Source organism: Pecten maximus, chromosome 16, assembly GCF_902652985.1.
Source record: "Pecten maximus chromosome 16, xPecMax1.1, whole genome shotgun sequence".
Taxonomy (NCBI): domain Eukaryota; kingdom Metazoa; phylum Mollusca; class Bivalvia; order Pectinida; family Pectinidae; genus Pecten; species Pecten maximus.
In genome coordinates this window covers 8,744,290-8,769,968 of record NC_047030.1, presented here as the reverse complement: position 1 = coordinate 8,769,968, position 25,679 = coordinate 8,744,290, and the positions used below count along the sequence as shown (strand labels likewise).

Genomic DNA, 25,679 nt, shown 5'->3' with positions numbered 1-25,679 from the left:
GAAAGGTCATGAAGTAAATTGTATTCAAAAGGAGCACCCTGTCTGACACAAGCAGTAAAGCAGTAAAATAATGTTTAATCGAACGTTTTGATGTACCTTTTGTAGCATTTGCCTCTATTTTTCAGTACTTTCGGTACTTTGATATGTTGTCCAAAATTTGGGGTGTATGCATTTAACATAATAAAATCTTGGCATATCCAGTAATTCACAAAATAAATTTGTTTCATTAAATGTTTATGAATATCCATAGATTATTTCTTAACCGGAAATTTTGATAGTACTCCATTAATAACTTTGTCGTATTAGACTTTAAATGAAAAGTTAAAAACAATGATTTTCAAAAGAAGACATCAAATTAGGCTGAAATTTAATTTTAGTGTCACGGAGCGTGATGATTCATATACAAAATTAAACCTTAAACAAATGGGGTGAATTTGTTTCACAAATAGGAAATAAAAATGTGTTCTATAATAATTAGTGGTCAAAACATTAGCTTCTTATGCAGTTTGATGGGGAAATAATGAAATCACCAAAAAAGAATATATACATTGAGGAATGGAAATTAATTCCTCCCACATAATCGGGGATATTATGCTTTTGACAAAAATATGTTTCCGGGAAAAAAATCGCCGTTGGCCGATTTAGCCCTCCTATGCACCACCTCCTTTTCATTTATAAAAAAAAATGTAAAACAGACTATCACCAGCTAGAATCTATCAAGTCGGAAGGAGATTACTAACAAAATTCTAATCCTCACGTGCCCATTATTATCATTCCAGATTTAGACATGATTATTGATCATGATCATGCACAGCAAAGCAGTGTCATACAAGAGTTCTGGTGATCCCGATTCAAGTTCCCGGATAATGACGTCAATTCTGCCTCATCCGCCATATTTCCTGTAAATTTACATTTTTGCAGCCAGGGTTGATCGGTTGTCGCAAAGTAGAGAGGACAAACTATCCATTTGAGCTAAAAGCGTGTATACTATAAACAAACATAATGTAAGTATGCAATATTGGGTTTATTTGCACTAAATTGGCCGATTGTTGGGAATTAATTTATGTCGGGAACCAGTGTTTATCGATTTCCAGATTTCTTGACATTTCATATGATCGTGGGAGAAATGACAGCTCTGTGTCTCTACCCTAGATAGGAGTCATATGCATGCACCAAGTTATACTACTTAACAACCTATATTCTATATATTATAGTCAGATAGGTATATGTCTCTCATCCGGAAAATGTGGCAAAGCACTCACTCGGGGTTTACATGTCGGAATAGGCTAATGTGTCACTGACAGTATATAACGTTATGACAATCAGATGACGGACAAACACGGTTTAACACAAATATATGAAATTCACCTGTGCTCGGTTGGTGTGATACATCCTCAGTATGAGTCTCTTAGAAATCAGACCAATAGATATTTAATTAAAATGCATACATGATAAATGTAATACCCCCCCCCCCCCCCCCCCCCCCCCCCCCCCGCATCTACTCCCACGCAACAATAATTTATACGAGAAGCCGGCTTCATGATTATGTTAGTGGAGTGCGATGATTCTATACACTTTTGCAAATAAGATATTGTTAAAATTGTTAAATTCTTTTTAAAGAACAAGGTTCTGAATATTGTCCAGTACTTGTATTTGGATATTTGAACTGTGTACTTCTGTTTGCAGATACCTAATCTGTAAATGGCTTATTTATTGGTGTCAAGGACTTGTGACATTAATGTTTTCTTCAAGTATGCAAGCGACATATTTATTACGTATTGTTACAAAGGCAGAATTTCTAAATATAAAAGAGTAATTGTTTTTTTAATGCTTTAGATGTGAATATATTTCATATAATCTACATGTTTATATTAATAATATGTTTCCATTTGTCTTTATTGGTCATTGAATCTATATAAGGCAATAATGTGTATGAAAAACTCAGTCATTGTCATTATGGGTATACCAAATATGTAACAATGTTTGTTCAAACATTACATGTATATTTTCTCTTGAGAAGTGATGTTTCCAGTTATTCTTAACTTTCCATATACCATAAACTATATATTTTTATAATTAGTTATAGATCACCATGCAAGTATTAAGAAAGTCACTTATTTACCTCTGAATGGTTTTGAATTTATTAAAAAATATATTTGATATCATGATTTCAGGTCAGATCGGAGATTTTATGTGGTTTTCTTCCATTTTCACGACCATGCATTCCATTGCTTGGTCATGAATATAATATTGAAATGGAATCTAAATTGACAAAATCTCATTCTCAGTACATGGTATATATATGTACACCAACCAGCCCAGCCCCAGCTCCCTCCTCTTGCATAAAACTAAGATCCCTGTGCCATTTAGTATAGGATTATGTTTCTTATCTTGATATGCCAGTCTCACACCTTGCCAAAACCTCTAGGCCTTGATTGAATAATTTCCAACCACATCTTTGGGTTGGAAGAACAAGACATTATCAGTCAAGAGCAATTAATATTGTTATTCCATATTCAGTCTCAATTGGTCTAGATATTATCCCTACTAAACACTAAATGAAATTAATATAATCAATTCACAAGTGTACTATTAAACACACATACATATATGTTAATGAACTATCAAATACGTCTCGATAATTGTCAGTTATATCTATGCATGTATACTGGTTTGCAGAGTACTGTGTAACATGACCTACATCTGGTCGTGTACAGTTATAAGTAATTGTTACAACCCAAGACACTGATCAGCAGAATGAAAGGGCTTCATAAGTGGCAACTCACTGCCAAACAGTGGTTAATTCTACTACAAGTTTTCAGTACCGCATGAATTATGTATTTTTGGGGGGGAAAATTGCCGTATGTGTTTGTGTTAATTTTTTGCAAAAACAACTTTTTTTCAGTACTTTGAGATCTATGGTTAAATAAAAAAAAGTTTATGTATTTGACAAGTTTATATTTGGTTTTTCAATTATATAAAAGAAATTTTCCGGTCTGTGGGTTGACATCTCTCATGATAGACTCCAGCTACATTTAAATTATATCTTGCTGAACCAAGTGTAATATTCTCAAATGGGCATCCTGCATAATTTATAATTTCCTTGTATCTACTGTGTTATGTATACATGTTGTTGTTTATCATTGGACAAGTAACATATTGTTGGTACAAACCAATCGGTATTACCTGGTAAGACATGCTATTGATCCTTTAGACAGATTCTGTAATCTTTTGTAGGACCAACATCTGGTGGGAGAGTCATACATGACTTCCATCATTAATCTAGCCAGTCTTGTAAGGAATCCCAACTTCTAGTCAGAGATAAGTTTATATATGACATTAGTCCTGTGAAAATCTTAAATCATAATTTATTATATAGATATCTTCAAATAAATTTTGTTTAAAATCCTGCCATACAAATTTCACAAGCTTTGGCAGTACATTTATAAATGTATTTATAGAGTATTATACCAGCTTTTTTCACCACATTGGTCTCAGCATGGTAGATAAAAACAAAACTTTTCGTTTAATATTTTGTCTTTGGATTTAAATTTTGTATTCATGACTTTAATTATATAATGACATTAACATGTATCAAATGTTTGATAATGATTGAAACAATTTGACAGTAAAGAATATTAATAGCTCCTGGTATAAACAGTTCAGTGTTACATACCGGTAAAGTGAATTGAAAGGGTGGTCATGATCACTGTTACCATTGTGATTAATGGACAACATGTATATATATATTTATATACAGTTATCAATGTACATGTACTGAGATATTTACATGTACACACAACTAACTGTAGTACCTGTATTTGGCCAGAGGTGGTTGTACTAGTCAGTCTAGTGTAGTACATGTTCACACTTGATTGATAAATCCACTACTCTGGTGTTGACATATGTTCGTGTGTAATGTATCTGATAAATCCACTACTCTGGTGTTGACATATGTTCGTGTGTAATGTATCATGTTTATAATGGCTCATTTGTTAACAGTAGAAATCTATCTTAATCAGAATCTATCATTGCCATGCATCCTTTTTGCCGATCATTTCACCAAATATGATATGCCTTGATGTAGAAGGCTGATGTGAAGTGCCTGTGGGTAGTTTATGTATGTATTCATACAGGTTTATTGAAAAATATTTCTGGTGATTTGCATTGACAACTCTCACAAAAAAATATTTCTGTTGATTTGACAACTCTCTGAATAAGATAAGACTTCACCTACAAAAATTATTGTTCAATTACCTTGGTATGTAAAGGTAATAGTTGAATTCTGAATAAACGTCAATGAAATAAAATTTAACCTTGCATTGTTCCCTACTTGTTTTAATTATTATAACCAATTGCAAATACATACATTGATATATATATATTTTGAACAACTAAATGGATTTTGATGAAATTTGAATTATTTGGCATTAATATTGTATGTTGCATAGATAAAGGATGTGAATCACTTGGGGCAGGAGAAAGGGAACCCAATAGGGAAAATATAATAGCAAAAAAAAACCAACTTTAAAATAATTTTTCTTTTTCAAGAATGACATGATTTAGTTCACCTGTAATTTGAACCATTTTAAGGAGAGACAGTTCAAAAGTAGGAAAATATTTTATATATATCTTAAATCAGAGTATTTTGCAATATTTACTGAAATATCCAGGTGAGTGATGAAGACCATCTGGGCCAGTTTGTTACACAATGTTAGCACAAAGAGGACAAATTAAATAGTCACATATAAAAGCTAGTTTTCACATGTACATGTCTTGCTCATTACCATATATATCCTGGTTTACTGTTAGATTTGATTGCCTTATTAATTTATTATCAATTACAGTAAATGTTACTTGAACTTACATATAAATCCTGTTCAACAGGGCTGCACAACCGAATCCCCAGAATCCCCAGGCTGGTCCTGGTGGACCACCGTAAGTTATACACAAATGTGCATTACGTGTTGTTGTCAACAATTTATTTTTGTCTTCTATTTCTTTTACAGTGCTGGATGTTGTCTTATTTACATTTTGCAGATGGATGTTGTCTTGTATATTTTATTTATGTTATATATATATAGAATTGGAGGTGGTTTATTTATTCACATTTACTGATCACATGTTGGCACATGCTTTATTTACATTTTGCAGATTGGACGTTGTCTTGTACATTATTTACATTATACATAGCTGGGTGTGGTTTTATTTACTGTTGCTTATATTCTTGTAATTTACTGTTGCTTATATTCTTGAGGATTTTAATTCAGTTAAATTTGGGAAAGCATCAAACTTCACAAAGTTTAACACCTTATGAATTTTGTGCAAATCTTGGACATCCCTAGGTTTCTCATCATAACATGTCGCCATTGCTATATGAAATGACGCTGTCCGAGAACAAATGCGCCTTTATGAGTTGGTGGTTAAACCTAAAAAAAAAAATCTGAATAACAAAAATATAATTATATCAAGTAATAAACAAAGAGACGGACTAAATTTAGGAATCTGCAAAATTAAACCCCCCATGAATAATTTCCATGCAGAAAATTGGGAATTTTTTCACACCCATTTAACAACTATACAGTACATTTTGCAGACCAGGATGTTATTTTGAACAGAGCTGGATCAATGTTGTGCTGTTTCTGTATATTAAACTGTATAAAATTATAAAAGCACATGTATATTGTGTATTAAATTGTCCTGATATATTATGTAATCCCTATCGCTGTGCCACTTATATATAATTAACCGTTCATGTGCATCAGTCCTGATGTTTCTCTTCCTGCCTTGTCAGCTATATATTAAAAGCTCCAGCTGGCTGAATTATAATGATATAATGTATATAGATAGGAATGTAATTCTGTTGAAGATGTTAAAAAAGGACATGATAGCTTAAGCATGTAACATAATTTGCCTGATACGTGGTAAGTTACAAAAGTGTAATGATATGACAACTGGGAAAAGGATGAATAGCTATATATAGATCTAATTACAATGGAAGTTGATCTCATGAGTCATGATTCTATAAGTCAATTAAATTTGTCAGCACACAGGTGCCTGACTCGTTTGATAAAATAATAACATATACCCAGTAAGAGTACATATACATGAGATATGTACTCTTATGTTATTATTTTATAAAACGAGTCAGGCACCTGTGGCCAGCACATGATAAAACTTGCTGATGTCTGTAAATGATAGTATGCCCCATTGTTGTTTCTTTTGACATACAATTTTTAGCATTTAGTATGCATATACATGATCATTGCATGATTTATTACAATGTTATCTACTGGATATACCCATCACATTTTTATTCCTTGAGAAACATAATCGGAGCTTTAGTTGCAGATTGTGAATTAGATATTGTCATTGATGTTTTAGGGAGGAAAAGATCAGAGAAAATAATTATATGAATGTTATTCAATGTTTGAGAACCAGGAGAAGTATTATTACATTCAGTTCTGTTTATAGAGGAAAGGAATGTGAATATTTAAAATACCACACGGTACATATTGAAAGAAAAAAGTAATCCGGCTTGGATAAGATTTTTAAAACGAACATTTGGGAACTTCCTGATCACCCCCCAAAAAACACTTTTCGACCATCCTCTTAATTGGTTTTAAAACTTTATACAACACTTTTTGATATACTGGTAAATGCCTTTTAATTACAGAAATATTTCTTTACTTAATTAATGTTTAATGATACTATTCTTTTCCAAATACATGTAATGGAATTTCTTTATTAACATGTAGGATAATGGAATTTCACCTCATCAATTGTTCACTGGTAGAATAATGGAATTTCACCACATCAATTGTTAACCGGTAGAATTATGGAATTTCACCACATCAATTGTTAACCGGTAGAATAATGGAATTTCACCACATCAATTGTTAACCAGTAGAATTATGGAATTTCACCACATCAATTGTTAACCGGTAGAATAATGGAATTTCACTTCATCAATTGTTAACCGGTAGAATTATGGAATTTCACCACATCAATTGTTAACCAGTAGAATTATGGAATTTCACCACATCAATTGTTAACCGGTAGAATAATGGAATTTCACCACATCAATTGTTAACCAGTAGAATTATGGAATTTCACCACATCAATTGTTAACCGGTAGAATAATGGAATTTCACTTCATCAATTGTTAACCGGTAGAATTATGGAATTTCACCACATCAATTGTTAACCGGTAGAATTATGGAATTTCACCACATCAATTGTTAACCGGTAGAATTATGGAATTTCACCACATCAGAAAAGCTTCTTGATGCATTGGAATTCTTTCAGTTATCAATCTACTATTCATTTTCATTATTCCTTTTCAACTGTATTACTAAAAACAATAAGTCCCACAATGTCAAATTAAGTTTTTCTAGAAATTCTGTAAGTCTCATCAAAATTCTATACGAGTATACAAGTACACAGGACTCAGGACTTGCATGCAGGTTTATCACTGTACTTTATCATCGTAATAAGACAATGTTTATCGGGTATATGTTTTTTATTCTCCGTTTTATTAGTTACTGGATTACTGCCTGTATGATTCTGCCTATTCAATTGCTTGGTTTTGTAATCATTGATCATTTATGGATTTTTCTTTCATTAGTTTCGGTTGTGATTATTGTTTACATATAACAGGAGGGACTGTATAATTTTCAGTCTGCAATATGTATAAATCGGTGATCAATCTTCAATTTATATTCAAAACGATGTGAACTCCCACAATATTAATTTTAAGTATTTCCAGAAATGTTCTCCCTGCATATAACTTAATGATGAATGTGAAATATATAACGGCAATATTGTTCATAGTAATTCACATAATATAATATGGTATAAGTATATTGATCTCATTAGATATATACACAAATTGTATCTAGAGGATCTTACATGAGTGGTTATATAATTATACCATACAGAATTTGTTAAATGAGTTCAGTGACTATCATATGACATAGACACAAGTGTAAGGTTAAGTTCTATTTATCACATAACTTCTAATTATGAGAATATAAGCAAAAAAACTTTCAATTTTTGTTTCTGTAAAAGACAGACGACATCCGGCTCAGATGGGACGTTTCCATCTACCCAGACAATCATGCGACGTTACATATTTATTATGATGTTACAATAGTGTTATTACACCCAGACAACCATGCTACATTACATATTTATTATGATGTTACAATAGTGTTATTACACCCAGACAATCATGCGACGTTACATATTTATTATGATGTTACAATAGTGTTATTACACCCAGACAACCATGCTACGTTACATATTTATTATGATGTTACAATAGTGTTATTACACCTGTGTCTTACGATATAAATGATTCAGTTTGTTGTACCTGATGACATGTCTTCCATTACAGGTCAGCGGTTGGAGGTCCCGGGGGACCCCCCAATGCCCCAGCACCAGCCCAGCCCAGCAAACGTCTACAGCAAACACAGGCACAAGTTGATGAGGTAATGAAAAAGAGTATAATACATCCTATTAAAGCAGTAATCATATGATTTATCTCTGGTGATATAGTCAAACTTGATGTTAAAATTGAGTTCCAACGGTTAAAAATATGATATACAGTGTATTTAAAATATAGTTTATCAATTATGTTTTGCATGGATCAGAAACTTTTATGTGAATGGTTTTAAGAGTATGGCTCTTGCATTTTGAAGGCTACATTGTGCTTATAAGATTGAGTCCCTGTAAATCCTCACATTAGTTTGTTCATAAAGAAATAATTCTTTAGGAAAGATTTCAATAAAATAACCCTTCAAAATGGACAGATGCATATTGGTGATATTGGTAATCAATGAAAGATTCAACATCAACCTTCAATACAAACTAATGTCATACAGTGGTGTGTGTCATAACTAATGTCATACAGTGGTGTGTAACATGACTAATGTCATACAGTGGTGTGTGTCATAACTAATGTCATACAGCGGTGTGTGTCATAACTAATGTCATACAGTGGTGTGTGTCATAACTAATGTCATACAGTGGTATGTGTCATAACTAATGTCATACAGTGGTGTGTGTCATAGCTAATGTCATACAGTGGTGTGTGACATAACTAATGTCATACAGTGGTGTGTGTTATAACTAATGTCATACAGTGGTGTGTGTAATAACTAACGTCATACAGTGGTGTGTGACATAACTAATGTCATACAGTGGTGTGTGTCATAATTAATGTCATACAGTGGTGTGTGACATGACTAATGTCATACAGTGGTGTGTGTCATAACTAATGTCATACAGTGGTGTGTGACATAAAATCTAGTGTCATATAGGACATACGTTTGAAAGTTCAGGTTGAATAGTATCTTGTTAGGAAATATTCTATTTCCTCATGTGAAGGCAGACATGTTTGATGCCAAATGGTTCTATTTACCACCCTAGTTATCATTTTGAGAATGTGACTTTAACTTAGATCAACATGGGAAAATATAGAATGAGAAAAGAGGAGTTTGTAATTATAATAATCTTATTTACAATTTATAACTATTCAAATACAGGTACAATATTCTAAAACTTACTATATATAGGATATTTTGTTGTACTCTGAACCAGAATATTAATGTTTTTTAGGTTGTGGACATCATGAGAGTGAATGTTGACAAGGTGTTGGAGAGAGATCAGAAAATATCAGAACTCGACGACAGAGCTGGTAACTAATGGATCTACTCATATAAACTTAAAGACACATCATTTATATTACAGAAGTTTTACTAAGCAAAACTTTTTAGATACGTTTTTATGTTACCTGGGTTATATGTATCAGAGGAATTTGTAGATATATATTGATGAATAAATAGATAAAAAGTCCAAAAACATCTGCTAAACTAGACACTGGTTTACAATGCAGTCCTTCGTCAGTAGTGTATAGGGATAAACTTGGTATGTTTATCCGATGTCCAGACATGTTTGGGAATGCCAGTACTAATGGAGTTTAATTTATTTGCCAGTACTAATGGAGTTTAATTTATTTGCCAGTACTAATGGAGTTTAATTTATTTGCCAGTACTAATGGAGTTTAATTTATTTGCCAGTACTAATGAAGTTTAATTTATTTGCCAGTACTAATGGGGTTTAATTTATTTGCCAGTACTAATGGGGTTTAATTTATTTGCCAGTACTAATGAAGTTTAATTTATTTGCCAGTACTAATGAAGTTTAATTTATTTGCCAGTACTAATGAAGTTTAATTTATTTGCCAGTACTAATGGAGTTTAATTTATTTGCCAGTACTAATGGAGTTTAATTTATTTGCCAGTACTAATGGAGTTTAATTTATTTGCCAGTACTAATGGAGTTTAATTTATTTGCCAGTACTAATGGAGTTTAATTTATTTGCCAGTACTAATGGAGTTTAATTTATTTGCCAGTACTAATGGAGTTTAATTTATTTGCCAGTACTAATGGAGTTTAATTTATTTGCCAGTACTAATGGAGTTTAATTTATTTGCCAGTACTAATGGAGTTTAATTTATTTGCCAGTACTAATGGAGTTTAATTTATTTGCCAGTACTAATGGAGTTTAATTTATTTGCCAGTACTAATGGGGTTTAATTTATTTGCCAGTACTAATGGAGTTTAATTTATTTGCCAGTACTAATGGGGTTTAATTTATTTGCCAGTACTAATGGAGTTTAATTTATTTGCCAGTACTAATGGAGTTTAATTTATTTGCCAGTACTAATGGAGTTTAATTTATTTGCCAGTACTAATGGGGTTTAATTTATTTGCCAGTACTAATGGGGTTTAATTTATTTGCCAGTACTAATGGGGTTTAATTTATTTGCCAGTACTAATGGAGTTTAATTTATTTGCTATAGATGCTCTACAGGCAGGTGCCTCTCAATTTGAGGCAAGTGCTGGCAAGCTGAAAAGAAAGTTCTGGTGGAAGAATTGCAAGGTAGGTCCAAGACATAGAGATTTATTAGAAATATTTTGAGAAATCTCTTGCATACTTCTGTAATGAAAGTTTTCAGTTTACCTGTAACTATTTGTATCATATGATGCTTTTATAGATTTAGAACCTCCTTAAAATTAAAAAATTAGAAGATAATACATATAAATAGTTAGTTATCCATCAGTTTAACAATGCAATAAGTACTTGGTAAGCACATAACTTGCTCTTTTCAAGATACATAAAGATTAGAAGAGACCATAATTATTGCAAAATTAAAAAACAAAACAAAAAACTTTCAACAGTAGCCATAAAGAATTCACTTTTGTATAACAGAGCTAGATATAATAGAATTTTGGAAAGTTATGATAACATTTACTTTTATTTGTGAAACTGCAAATCATGCATATTTCTCGAAGTTAGATGAAACTAAGAGAATATGGTATTGAAACTACCAGACAGCTAACGTTTTAGTCGTGATTGATAAGATGACCGATTGTGACAAATTTGAAGAGGTGCAACCATAATTGGTAAGATAAATTACAAGCACTAGATATTGTGGTATGAGTTACAAGGGGGATAACTCTGTACTAATTTACAGATGATGATAATACTTGGAAGTATAATTGCTGTAATAGTAATTATAATTGCTGGTGAGTGTCAAATGACTGTTGTAAAATTAATGTACACAAGCTTTGTATGGCACCTGAATATTGTTTTGTGATATTTTTTAGACATTTAAGTTGAAGTTACAATTTTTTTTTCTTATGATTTATTTCTTTTTATCTAGAATTAGTTTTTGACAATCCAAATTTTAGAATTTAAAATTTTGAGAAAAATAATGATTAAATTTTGTTTTAATCAGAAAAGGATATTTTGTTCAACGAAGCTCTTCATTTAAAAAATAAATTAAAAGTCCTACCTTATAGTCATTAGATATTTCTAATGCCAGTGTTTTCCTGGATATAGAAATAGATAAGGCTGATCATTCTTGTTTTCATCCCATGTGAAAGAATATGATATGTATTTAAATAAGAATAGGCAATCTGTAGATAACTTATTCTAAATTAGCTTAGAAGAAAACATTGTCACCAGTGAAAGTCATAACATTCTGTTGAAAACAAATAGGTTAAAAATAAAGTCAAGCAGTACTGTAGTTTACATAGAATGATTTATTGCAATATTTCACCCATATTATGTCGATACTTAAAGTACAATACAACTTAAAAGTACTAAAGATTGTTTAGTAATCTGATAGCAGAGTACATGCACCAGATGTACTAATAAACCATTTTGAATATTTTGTCATCAACGAAAATCATCAAAACACTACCCTAGTCTTAGATTCGTAATAACTTTTTGGTAATGACAAAATGCAGGTTTAGATAATATTGTATGAATTAGTATCGATTCCACATTGGCAGTGAATGTTTATACAAAACTTTCTAATGGAATAGTCTGAATGATCATACAGTAATTTTCTCTATCAAGGTAATATACCAACTTCATAACCACTGGTACATTTCTGATAATTATTACAAACGATTTTTCTTACATGTCTGAGTTAACTTTTCTTGTAAACTTCTCTTTTCATTTCTATAAGTGTTGTTTTAGATTAGATTGTATTGTGAATGCTTACTTGTATAATTTGCCATTGCCATATCTTACCTGTGATATCATCAAGGGAGCTTGAGTTTTACCTTGTACAGTCAAGTCACCTCTATATATCCCCTCTGTATCCAACTGGGATAACATTGGGCGGAGATTTGAGGAATTTAACCCATATTTTCAATAAAAAATCCCCTTGAAATTTTCAGAATGCGCAATACATATGAAAATCACATTCAATTTCTTCAAAATCTCAGGGAAAAAAAATTATGACCCCAAATATTTTCTCATCCACTAATATTAATACGGAACAGATTTGACTCTTCCTATTATCATTGATTTATTAAACAGATTTAAGAACAAGTTTGTTATAGAATAATACAATTGAATATGCCCACTTTTGATTACAGATTCAGATCATAAAGAACCTTAATTGTCATAATGGGTTTGTCATTGTTAAGATATGGCATATTTTGTCATTTATTTCTGTATTTTTTGTTTGCATTTTGATGTTGTCCCTTTCAGATGTGGTTGATACTGATAGGTGTTATTGTGGTAATAATCATCATTATTGCTGGTAAGTTAATGTGGAGATTTCCCATCCGTACATTCCATACCAGGACCTCTACCTCAGGCACTTAGGCTATAGCCCAACGGTAATGTTGATATCATCATTGGGGAACTCTATAGCCCAACGGTACTGTTGATATCATCATTGGGGAACTCTAATTTTTCAGATTGATGAGGAAATTCTTAAATTTCAAACTATAACAGTAGAATAATATTTTGCTTCTGGAATTTTAGTCTTAATAAAGAGAGCTCGTATTTAGAAAATAAAAGCTTCATATAATTCCAGATTAGATGTTATTCAACATGTCTAGGGCTACTATATAAGTTCTGGGGTAGAAATATGTCTTTGGATTTGGATAAATATTGCATGACTTATATTGCAGGGAAAGATCTAACATTTAAATAATGCATACTTGTGTGTGATTAATTAACCCAAACAGTTTTCCTAACACGATGGTTAAGACGAGTTTATGCATTAATGGTTATTAAACAAACTAATCGGCTTGCCTTCAGTTGTCTTTTAGTTGACTGTAGTGAAGATTTCCTAGTACATCATTTTCAGATGTTTTCATCAGTTAACATATTAATGTTGTTATTTTGATGAGAATAGTACAAGATATCTGACAATCAGTCTTTGTAGTCAAGTATGAAATGTCCTTATGATGTGAAGGGAGTTAATCGTGTAGTCTCAATTTGATCAAGGGAGGTAATCCAGCTTTCGGTTGAGGTTAGATTGCATGAGTTACCATTTAAACACAACTGATGATATGTCAGTATGGCTGGTGATATAGCTGATAGCATTGATATAAACTATGCTTGTTTAATGCTAACGATGTGCAGGTAAGTGGCTAAAAGTACAAATCTGAATTATTATGTACATTATATACTAGATAATTATATATGAAAAGTTTACATAGATTTTTACTGAGCCAATTTTAGGCAAAACATTCGACATCTGGCGCTTAAGTTGTATCTTGTTTTTCATCATTGTAAAGTATGTAAGATATTGTAGAGTGCACGCCCAAAAGTTGAGTCCAGGTCTCAAGAATCTGCTCTGTGGAGGTTTGATATCAGTTATCTCCCTTGTAGGTTGGTCAAAGTACAAATATTTTTGTGTTTCATATATTACACCAGTATAGTTATTAATATGATAAGCATACACTTCTGTTAAGTGGATATAGTTTTATATACTGTAGTATATGTTTTTCAAAAAGTGTTTGTTTCCATTTGTTATATGCGTCATTAACCCTTTGCCCCATCCAAGCCATAAGGTGTTTTGACATATACGTATATGTATTTGTATTGTTACCAAATGTATGAACGTCATTCAGAGTATACACTTTATGAATAGAAATAAAAATATCTTTTCTTCTAAAGTAAGTTTTGGGATTTAAAGATTTAATGAAAATTAACTTTTCTACATCTTCATTCCATGGTTTTTAAACGAACATTTGCAAAAAAACTTAGTATTAGATAGAACAAAAATAGCACAGAAAAATTGTATTTATAGCGACAAGAATATAGATTGAGGGTTTTTAGAAATGTCAAAACCTTGTCATAATTACATGTGATGGAGCAAAGTAAAATGTCATGCTTGTTTAACTAATACTATGAATGTGACTGGATGTTTTGTTTGGTACAGGTGAGTGTGTAACTAATCGCTTCATTTTCCTGTTCTGTTACAGTGTGGGTGGGAACATCCTATAGTTAAGCGAGAAGTAAGATAGATGTGAATTAGATGGTTCCCTGTCTATAAATCCCTGCTTGTTGAATATCATCTGTAAATTGTAAATTTTTGCCCTGTCAATTTTTTACTGCCGTTCTTTTGAAATGCATTATTTCTATCGTAATTCTTTTCATGCACTAAACTTGCTTTGATGTTTTAAAATGGGATTATATGTATAGCAGATATAGAGGCAAAAATTTTCATTTTACATGTTTATCTACCAATATGCCAAAGACATAACATAGTACTTTAGTATCCCAAGTGTTGATGTCCAAGTGCCACTCATGGTGGTCCATATACCAAAGTGTACCATTTTGTAACACCAAATGGGTCAGTATTTGGCTAGGGCCACAACAGTAATCTTTATCTATCACTCTTCTGAATCCTGAACAGCAGGAATACCGGTAATTGGATATATTTATTTTATTTGCATACCCCTGTCATGAAATGGGGCATTTAGAATTCACTGAGTTGGTCTATTGTTCGTTTGCGTTAGACTTAGGTTTAAGTCAAACACTTGTGAACAACAATAATTATATTTCATATGCTTTAATAATTAGATCGATGTTTTATTGTAAAATTCAGAAATATATCACAAATTTCTATCCTTTTGACCATTTATAGGTGAAAATTTACAAGCAAAAATAGTTTTTTGTCAAATTTCATATGTTGAAGCTTTTGTTAGACCAGCTTTTTAAAACTCCATTTCCATCAAAGAGAGGGTAAGGGGTAAATAACTGGTGTACAGGACTGATGGTATGTCATTGTTCGGAAAATATATTTTAAATATATTAAATATATCTTATATTTTGGAAAAATTATGGTGACCATAAAAAATAAAAATCATATATATTCATGCATTGTATATATATTTGATTGGTGGTGTGGTAAGTTCAATGTGTTGATCATTGTGTAATATATAGATCAGTGTGTGTAGTTATATAGGATGTCATATGTACTCCCAGTTTATGTATTTGGCATATTGGTTTAACTGTCTGAATCTGATGTAAATCTGTCATACTTGCACCAGTCCAAATTGTGCTGCCTATCAAAAGGCAGCTTGCTTTAAATGGGAATTACAGTAACTGGAGTGCAGTTCGTACCTGGATTAATACCTTAGTGACCCCTCTATACCCCTGTACACTGGGCCAGTCGGGTCCTGTGTGGGGTATGGTTTGGTGGATTAGGTATACTGGTATATTTGTTGTGACTGGGGATACGTAGATGTGTGGGCTGCTACCTGTCAATCCTGTCAATCTAACAAACTTCATCTATTTTTGAACATGGACCTATAGTTTCAATGCGCGGGTTATTTTGAACTTTATCTGATGATGAAAGATTTCAAAATGGCAATAACTACAGGTATACTGTGTGTGATGGTAGCATATTTGTCTTGTCCACATAGAATTATATCGTATTGTAATATTTAACTCTTACATCACAGGTCACAGGTTAGAATTATATTGTATTGTAATATTTAACTCTTACATATGATCACAGGTATATGATCTGATCATGATGTGTTTTCTAGGTAACAAATAACCGTAACTATGATTAAAGTTAAGATGTATGATGTAGAATCAAGTTTATGTCACATATGGGTGCATATACGATTAATAACTCTCAGAGTTAATATATAAATTGTATCTAAACAATTAAGGGAGATAACTCTAATATAAAATGAGTTGGTCTATAAGGAAGGCTACCTAATAAGGGAGATAACTCTAATATGAATCGAGGACAACTTCAGCATTATATATAGAAGGTAGCATCACCTCACACATCTAAGTATCTGTATGGTTTCTGTTTACACACAAACATGTTCAGTACACAGCGTATCATGTACAGTTGTATATATGTTGGTGTGAATAGTTGTGTATACTAAATGGTTGTCTCCCTTGGTATCTGACGTATATTTAGATGTTTTGTTCTAGGTCATCGGTGTTAAAGAAGGAAAAAGGTCAAGGTCATAATCTGTTTCTGATGTTGCCTTTAGCATTAAAGTTCATATTTTGTGTAATGACTTCAAATTGACCTGTGAATAATGTTGCAATATTGTGACAGATTTTTAAGTTATGATTGAAATTGATATAACTGTGATTACTAGATAATTGAATGAAATGCTGAGTTTTCAAAAAATACATCACATATATCTTTTGGGTACAAAAATGAAGCGGCACCAGATAGAGACAATCCATTTCCTTGAATAATATAAAACGTCTTGCTCAAATAAGATGTTGATTCTGACAACATCATCATGGTGACATGCATGTTATATGAGCATAACCAAGTCAGAATGTACATGATTGTAATCAGTCTATGGGTGACAGGGATACATGTTAAAATTTTCTGGAATATAATGTGATGATAATGAATAATGATTTAATTAGTCAACAAGATAACATTATTGTTCTGATGGGATTTAATATATAGTTCGATCATATTAAAGAGATAAGTAATATCATATTCTACGCACTAGGAAGTATGCTTATTGATTTAATAAAAAACAAAAGATAAAAAAGCAAATTTTGAAAGAAAAAAATATACTGGGCAGGTATAGATTTAAAAAATGCCATACACTAATCAATATAAGTTACAATTGACAATTAACCATGGTCATACTTTTCAGTTCTTCTAATGGGACAATGCATATTTGCCAGAGTAGTAGACAATTTCTGAAACATAATTTAAATAATGTTTAGTGGCAATTAGCATTTACATTTAACAGTAAATTTTGTATATGTGTTTGCTTTCCAAATATTGAAAATCATGTCAAATATTTTCTTACTCTCAGTTAATGGAAGTCATTTGTTAGATTGTCATTTACTTGGAGATTGAGATCTAGATTTCAGGTTTAACATATATTGTGTATCATAGGTACAGCATGTTTATACTGTTTCTTGTAAAATAACTCCTCCTTAAAATAATAAAAATTTTAATGGGATGCCCTATGGTATATCAGAATTGATTTGTTTCTTAACTTTCTTTGAAAGAGTTTTTAACCTATACTGTACTAATATTAACTTATCTGTTGATTGCTGCTATATAAGTGTATGCTATTGTTCCATTGTATAATATTATGTAGAAACTAAAACAAAAGAACCAACACTACTAAGGTATTGAACAGAGGTGCTGCTCCTGGGTGGATACCATGTGGTATTCAGTAAAAATCCTGACGATGTGGAAAACATAAAATTAGGGGGGAAAATCCTCGGCATCCATGGCTGTGGCAATTTTTATCATGGCAAGGTGTAATGTAAAATTATCAAAACATGTAGACAATTTCCTTGAAATGATAAAAAACGTAACTGCCATGGATGTTAATTAAGGATCCTTATATATATATATATTCCTACCACTGTGTATACATTATATACATGTATGTAGTAAATAAAAGCTGGAGTAGCAGGTCAGTTTCAGCCATCTCTTTCCAGTCTACAGAGTACAATGTTCTGTTTCTCCTATGTCTATAGAAGTACAAGACCCTGTTTCTCCAGTCTGGTGATATTACGGAGTGTAATTTAAAAGCTATCGAGCACAGGTTTCAGTGTTACTACTAATATTAACTCCTCCTGGATGTCAATAAGATGGTTGTGGATCAATAATTATGATAAGTATCACTGCCTGTGATGCATGATACGACTTCGAGTTTGGAAGATTTCAGATCTTTTTCTGTGCAGCGTACATGTATGAAGCCATCTCCTCCATATATCATTGCACTTGGCCATTGCTTTTATCAGTGTCACAACCTACAATGTAAGACTGAGGTGTACAGCCATGTAATAGGGTCACCGACCTAGGGAGTTTTCAAGGACAGTGCCTTAAACCCACTATACTTTGCTCTATAGTTTTGAGTAAAACAGCAAAGTAGAGTCTCATGGGTTTCTGACCGTGATTATATAAAGAAGATGAAGATTACAGACTTTGATGTTTGAAGGTTCTGTTACTGTTAAGTGAGGACTGAGAACACTTTATGGACTTGCTGACGTGTAACTGCCACTGCGTTTCTGCAGTGTAGATAGGGATATCATGATTGAGATTTTCTTTACCTTCTCTTTCAAGTAATCTTGTATACATTGTAAGGTGTATTTTCACTCTGAAGCGATGTATTGCTGCATTTTGCATTTCAAGAGAAAAGAAACTGTGGTAATTTATGTGCGTAAAAATGGTGATCTTTACACGATGATTCCATTGAATGAATCTCAATGTTTTTAGGCACACATTATCTTGATTGTTGGTGAGACCTTGTGAATACATAAGTTGTAATATTGGTTAAACGTCCCTGTTACCTTGTATAGATGAAGGTAGTGAAAAGCTGATTGACCATCACAAAAACATACCACATTCACAAAAATAGATATGACTTCACAAATTCTTATTATAAAGAAAAATTGACAACCATCATAATTCAGACGACTTTCACTTCAAAATAGACTGAGATTATGACCATAGAATTGATGACCCTTAACAATGGCTGCACCAAAATGTTTTAACATTGTAGATGGTTGTGGCATTTTGTTGTGATATGAAATTAATGTTTCTGTCTTTCTCCTATGCTGCATACAGTTTGGGCTTACTCCAAATACGCCGGCTAACACTGGTGAGCCTCTATTCCTCTGACACCAGTGCCGGCACCTCATTTTTGGCATGACTTTTCTCTTGTATGTGCAATGTGGTCATTTGTTGTCCTCTGCGATTTCGTATTGACCTTGTGATCTTTTGATCTAGTTTTGTTGTTTTTATCAACAGATATCACCTGCATGCTCAGGATTATTCAGTAGAAAGTACTGTAACATGTGATGTCAATTCATCATGTCCACTGATTTTACTTCCTTTTTTTTTTTTTAACTTTTAACAAGCTGTTCAATTTGATGGTTAGAAAATTGAACCCAGAATCACACAGTGACATCGGTTTTTGATAATTCCTGTAGTTTAACCTATTTTGTCTTACCATTGTGAAGTCTCCCCCTGACTTGAACCACTAATTAGTTGTGCATCACAGATTCATGATACGTGTATTTATCAGGGTAGGTCACGGATTATTTTTTGACATATGACCTTCATATGACCTTAGTAAAAAAAATAAAAAATGGTATTCATATTGTTTTTTTAAAAAAAAGGTATTCATTATATCATACTGTATTTTCCAATACATATGTATACCATTTGATGTTAGCTCATCCAATTTTGTCAATGGGGCCATTTCCAGAAGTCAAAAGTTTTGATGGTTTCAACTGAACTTTCAGACTGGTACATTACTTGAGTATACATACAAATGTATAGTACCAGGATGAACAACACCTGACAGTTATTCCTCTTACTTTATGTAGTTTCTTCACCTTGTTATGGTAGTTGCACTTAATTAGTAAACATTTGAATATGTAGTAATTAGTTAATATTACTAATTAAGCATGTCGTTTGATGAAAAAAGTTTTTTCATCAGTTGAAATTGTGATCATTTGGGATTAAGATATAATATAAGGATTTTAGGGATATACATGTTTATTATGTTGGAATATTTTAAAAAGGGGAATGGGTTTGTGAATGAGTTTCAAACAATTCTATGGCCAACAGCAATAAGAGTCATTAAATACCACTTTGATAAACTGTTAAAATCCTCTTTCATTCCAAATTCTCTTGTAATACATAGCATTTGTAGTTTTCTATTTTATGTATATGTAGCAGTAGTAGAAATGAATTGAAAGTCATGTAGTTTGATATACTGTTATACTTTGACTGCAGCATGTCGACGACTTGTAATGTTACATGCCCTTTGTTTATATACATCAGTTTTACACCCTACACCTTAATTATCGACTACTTTAACCACTATCTGTAGTTGGACCCATAGCCCTGGTTAATGTTATCAGCTGAAGTTAGCATTATCCATAGATGTTTTATTGATAATTAACTTCACGTTTGAAATGTTAATGATTCAAATATTTCTTCATTTCAGCATTACATCTTAGGATTTGGTATCATTTAAAACAAAATTGTTCAAAGGATAGATTTTATAGTGTTATTTCATCCCATTTCATTTCTCAGAAGATTTTGTCAGATTTCATACAAAGTTCAAGTATGAGGATACCTCATACCGTATATATTTATAGAAAGTTGTCAATGGACCTAGTCATATTGCAGCTCTATATCTTAATCAGATGTTGTGTTAAGTGTCAGTGTAATAAGGCCTTGAATGTGGTGATACATGTAGTCATTGAGGAAATGTATGCCCCTACTATTTATAGGAATTTGTTTTAAAAAAATAGCACATAGTAACATTTAATAGTTAAAGACATTTTTTGTTTAGGTGTATTTATTTCACTGCTTATTTATTTGATATCTTGATTCTTGAAAAATATTCATGTACATGTATTTTGTTGACATAGCTTGTATTCTGTTACAGTTTGGGTGGCAACAAGTCAACAAGGGAATCCATCAAATACCACTTCTAAACCTTGATCTTCTGGACTGCAGACCTCTGGTGCAAACACTATAAACTCTCTCGCTGGTCAGTGGGACAGGCTGACCAGTGAAACCTTTTCCTCTTCATTAGAACAATGGAAACACTTCCTATTAATTTAAGATTTGTGTCATTTGCAAAATTCATGTGTGTTTGACACGTGTCAATCTGTTTTTTTGTTGTTGATATATATTTCTAAGCTGGGTTGACATCCCTCAGGAACATATGTCACTAACAAATACATTGTATTGACATTTGACCGTATCTTTGGTGTGTATGGTGTCTGTGTCATTGACATGTTTGCTGTATCATCTGTGTCATTGACATGCTTGGTTATTATGTCATTGGCATGTTTGGTATTTCATCTAAGTCATAGACATGTTTCCTGTAATATCTGTGTTATTGACATGCTTGTTATTATTCAGTGTCTTTGACATATAGGACGTTAAACAAAAACAAACCAAACCAAACCAAACTTTGACATATCTGTTGTTACATCTATGTCATTGGGATGCTCTTTCTAACATCAGTGTCGTGGACATGTTTGTTTTTTACTGTCATTGATAACTGTAACAAATTTTCTTGAAAAAAAGTTGAAGTGTTTCCATTGATCTTGACATAAAATTAGTATATACAATATAAATGTGTAATAGTATAGTAGAGGGAGGACATGTACTGCCCCCTATAGGGTGTAGCATATGTTCTAAGGACTCCCATAGCAGTGAGGGGAGACAACTAGATAGATGCCACAGTTGTTGGGTGTATGGTGTAGAGTGAGAATTAGTACATTTCAGTCATATTTATTGTTATACTGTATATATCATTGAATGAGAACAATCCTGAAAGCACTGTTGTTGTGTTAGCATACGTGCTCATTAACACTGATAATTTATCAGGCACTGAAATTTAAGTAAAAAAAAAACATCGCTCTCAGTCTTTCTTTCGTTACTGTGTAACCTTGATTTGGAATTGTGGTTTACTGCAAGGCAGAGGTTTAATTCTAGGATATCATTACTGCAGTCTTTGAGACTTAAGTTCACAATTTTTCTGATTTTTGATTACATTGAAAAAAGTGAAATTTGATGAAAGTTGTAGTGAAATTGAGATTATTTCCTAAAATTCATATTTGTGTGATAAGCATGGGTAATGTCTTGAAATTGTATTGAAAATATGAAACCGAATGAACTTTGGCGTGAGTTTGAGATAATATGTTATATGTTACAGAATCCGATCACAGCTATATATATCATTTGGCCAATGATTTCTAGATCAAGCTTCAGTTACAAATATACAGGTAGACTGATTAATATGGTTGTGATGTTATGGGTCAAAGGTCATGTGAAGCTTTTAAATCCTACAACATACAATAGTATCATATGTACATTTAGCTAATAACCATACGCAAATATAGATGTTTTAAGATATCATTCTTGCATTTTTCACCCTTTTAATTGTAGATACAGAGCAGAATCTCCATCATACTGTTATTCAATTACAGTAACCATGCATGTTTTAGGTTTTACAAGAAAGAAAGGTTAAAAGTCCCGATTCTGAGGGAACATTGTTTAATATACTTTTATTCCATTTAGCTTAAAACAAGGTACCTGTCATTTACCATGTCAAAGTGAAATTCATGAATTCCATACAGCTTTATGTCCCGATATTTACAAAAGACTAGGCTATATACATTTTAAATAATTTCCCTGCTTCAGAGTCATGACTTCTTGGAATACAGGGGTATCTACATACTCTATACAATAAGATGTTAACTCCTGGAGTTTGTAAGAAAACCTAGGTAAATGATTTTTCCAGCTGCTGTTGATAAATTTTCATTAGATTTTGTTGGCAATGATGTTCCTATGTAAAAGTTATGATGATCTGTAGTTATGTTTCCTGTGACAATGACCCATTGTTTTAGTCCCGTTCACCGTTAATGTTTTGTGTGGATAATGTCTTTTTTGTAATAGAGGCTGTTATGTTAGATAAAGCTTTGATACCTTCCTATATGTATTAATGTATTCCATGCACAAATTGTTCAGATAGAAAATTGGAAAGTTGACGGGTTATAGGACTACACCGATGTGTGAGATTTTATCTGGAGTTGGTAAAGTCTGTTTAACAAGGATGTTTAACAAGGATGATGATGTTCCTCACAGAGAATCTGTGTCGGACACAAAGATAATGCATTCCAAAGTTAAATGTTGGTTTAGTTAGTCCATCAAGTCATTGCATCATCATTATGTGTATAAGGTTGATAAATTAAACCCATTGGATAGTGTATACCTCATATAGCTGAGGATTTGTAAGTATCCAACTGACTCTCTCCAGATTTTGGTTATAAGGGCAAATTTTAACTCATGTAAGTTGTATGTTAATAGGGATTTGAACTCAAGTGAAATTGCAATCAATAGGGAGCAAGTGTTATGTTACTGTTATGCTGATGCTCAGCCTGAAGATTTTACCTGTATTTGGTGGAACATTCCAAAGCTAAAGTTAAGTACCAGGTGACATTTTCTCCATGTTAGGACTTGTTACCTATAAAGTCACCTTCACACAACACCAGTGAATCTTATTTCTGTTGTTTATGACAACAGATATCGTTAAAGTGGAAGTTGTTCATTAATTTTAGATTTTCTTTTATTACAAAAAAACCTTAAGTAAACAAATCTATGATATAATGAGTAGCTGAGGTAAACCTATTCACATTGAATAGTTTGGGAACTCAAGAAAACCCTGACAATCCTACAGCACATCCCAAATATCCAATCTTTCTCCAAATCTGCCATAAGCTGGTGATATTTTAAGATTCTCCGATCAGTTGGAGTTATTTTGTATTTATTTCTATTTATTCCATCTTTTATAAAGAAAATGAAATACAAAAATGTAATAAGGATAATGAAATTGAAAAATTCTCATTAATATGATTTAAAACAAAATTGCCAAAATAGACGTGTACACTGGTCAGTAGTGGTTCTACATAAAGATGGCCTACCTGTATTCTCCTGGTCACAAAATAAAAATCCATGGATTATTTTTAAACAGCTTCTCCCTGCTGTGTTGAAGTCATTGTGCAATATTAGCTGCCTGTATGATCAACTGTGTGTACTCCGATAACATTTCTGCTGGAGTGATGACCCTAGCTAGCCAGACGTTCCGTAGAAGCTTCTCTCTCCCATCATGCAAATTGTTTTCAAATCTATTTTTTTTTTTGAATTTGTTGATATTAATCAACACATATTTATATATGTGTGTATATATAATATTCTATTTAGTTATGTATATATAAGAATCTTGTTGATGCAGTGTAAAGTGTTAAGTCATTGTGAGTTAGGGATCATATATGTGTAATGAATCTTAGGCCACTCGTGAGAGAGATAGTGCACTATTGAATTGTTGACGTACCCTTGAATTGGTCATTCCAATGGTCGTAATCTAAGTTATAAATAACTAAGTTTATTTGGACATACATCAGTCTTTCTTTATACTTTCTACCATGTTAAGTTTGAGTCAGTCATAAACATAATAAATGTATTATATAATTACTACAAAACAAAACAAGTCTGCTGTTTAACCTGTTACCAAGCAACCTAGTTATACAACATTGTTGAGCTTTTAAACTATTGCTTAAAAGGACAAAAAAACATGAAAGGAATATTAACTTTGTGAAGATCGCAAAATATTGAATAACTATATATGTGTATGAGGAACTTAACTGTAAATGAAAATTATAATTGTGTCAAAATATTTTGCAGACATGTGATTGGTGAATGTTCATACTCGACCAAAATGTTATTTAATGACATACCATGTGGGTATATTTATAATGTAATTATCTTGTATATTTTATTTATGTGATCTTTAATATGCCTGATACATGTTTGCTGAAAATTCACAAATTCAAGAATTGTTGGGATTTGAGCAATTCTTTGGGTTGACAAATCCCAATATTCAATAGAGGATTAAGTTAACCGAAACGAATAAACCATTCTGTCTTGGATGATCAGTCCTCTTCAAGTTTAAATTTACGTTATGATGTATATACACTTGTACATTGTGAATTCTCGGCCACTAACTAAAGCCTACCGAGGCTGTGTAAAAGGTGATTTTTGTGTGTTATGGTTCTGTTAAGATCTTGTGATTCCAAGTTATTGTATTAGTACTCACCAGAATGTTTCCACTGTTTCTGTAATGGATCTGTATTGAGGAAATAAAGCCATCTGTGTACATAGCTTATTTTGGATTGAGGTTCTTTTTTCAATTAAAAAAGATTGGATATTTTTGATTTGATATCGAGATTTTGCTCAGTCTACAGCAAAGGAAATGTAAATGGCTATTGGCTATTAATAATAATATGATACAATATAGATACAACA

The 25,679-nt window shown here is 32.1% G+C and overlaps 1 protein-coding gene across 8 annotated transcripts; it reads left to right on the top strand.

Moving 5' to 3' along the window:
* The first annotated feature begins 837 nt into the window (after positions 1-837).
* LOC117344585 (synaptobrevin-like) lies at positions 838-25,539 on the top strand. Of its 8 annotated transcripts, none has more exons than XM_033907384.1 (9): positions 838-1,004; positions 4,888-4,938; positions 8,399-8,492; positions 9,622-9,700; positions 10,869-10,948; positions 11,544-11,595; positions 14,806-14,838; positions 19,413-19,446; positions 21,250-21,329. In XM_033907384.1, coding segments are annotated over exons 1-7 (384 nt in total). In that variant the 5' UTR covers positions 838-1,002; the 3' UTR covers positions 14,832-14,838; positions 19,413-19,446; positions 21,250-21,329. The 8 variants fall into 8 exon arrangements, with proteins under 8 accessions (XP_033763275.1, XP_033763274.1, XP_033763271.1 ...); XM_033907382.1 differs by lacking the exon at positions 11,544-11,595 and adding an exon at positions 13,076-13,127 and having other exon boundaries at positions 839-1,004; XM_033907383.1 differs by lacking the exon at positions 19,413-19,446 and having other exon boundaries at positions 21,250-21,364.
* Positions 25,540-25,679: the final 140 nt, after the last annotated feature.

What these genes read in the sequence shown, in the direction of transcription:
- LOC117344585 (XM_033907379.1), top strand. An exon ending in GCTGGTCCTGGTGGACCACC is followed by an intron (nt 4,939 to 8,398) that starts GTAAGTTATACA and finishes CTTCCATTACAG; the next exon opens with GTCAGCGGTTGGAGGTCCCG. An exon ending in TCTGGTGGAAGAATTGCAAG is followed by an intron (nt 10,949 to 11,543) that starts GTAGGTCCAAGA and finishes ACTAATTTACAG; the next exon opens with ATGATGATAATACTTGGAAG.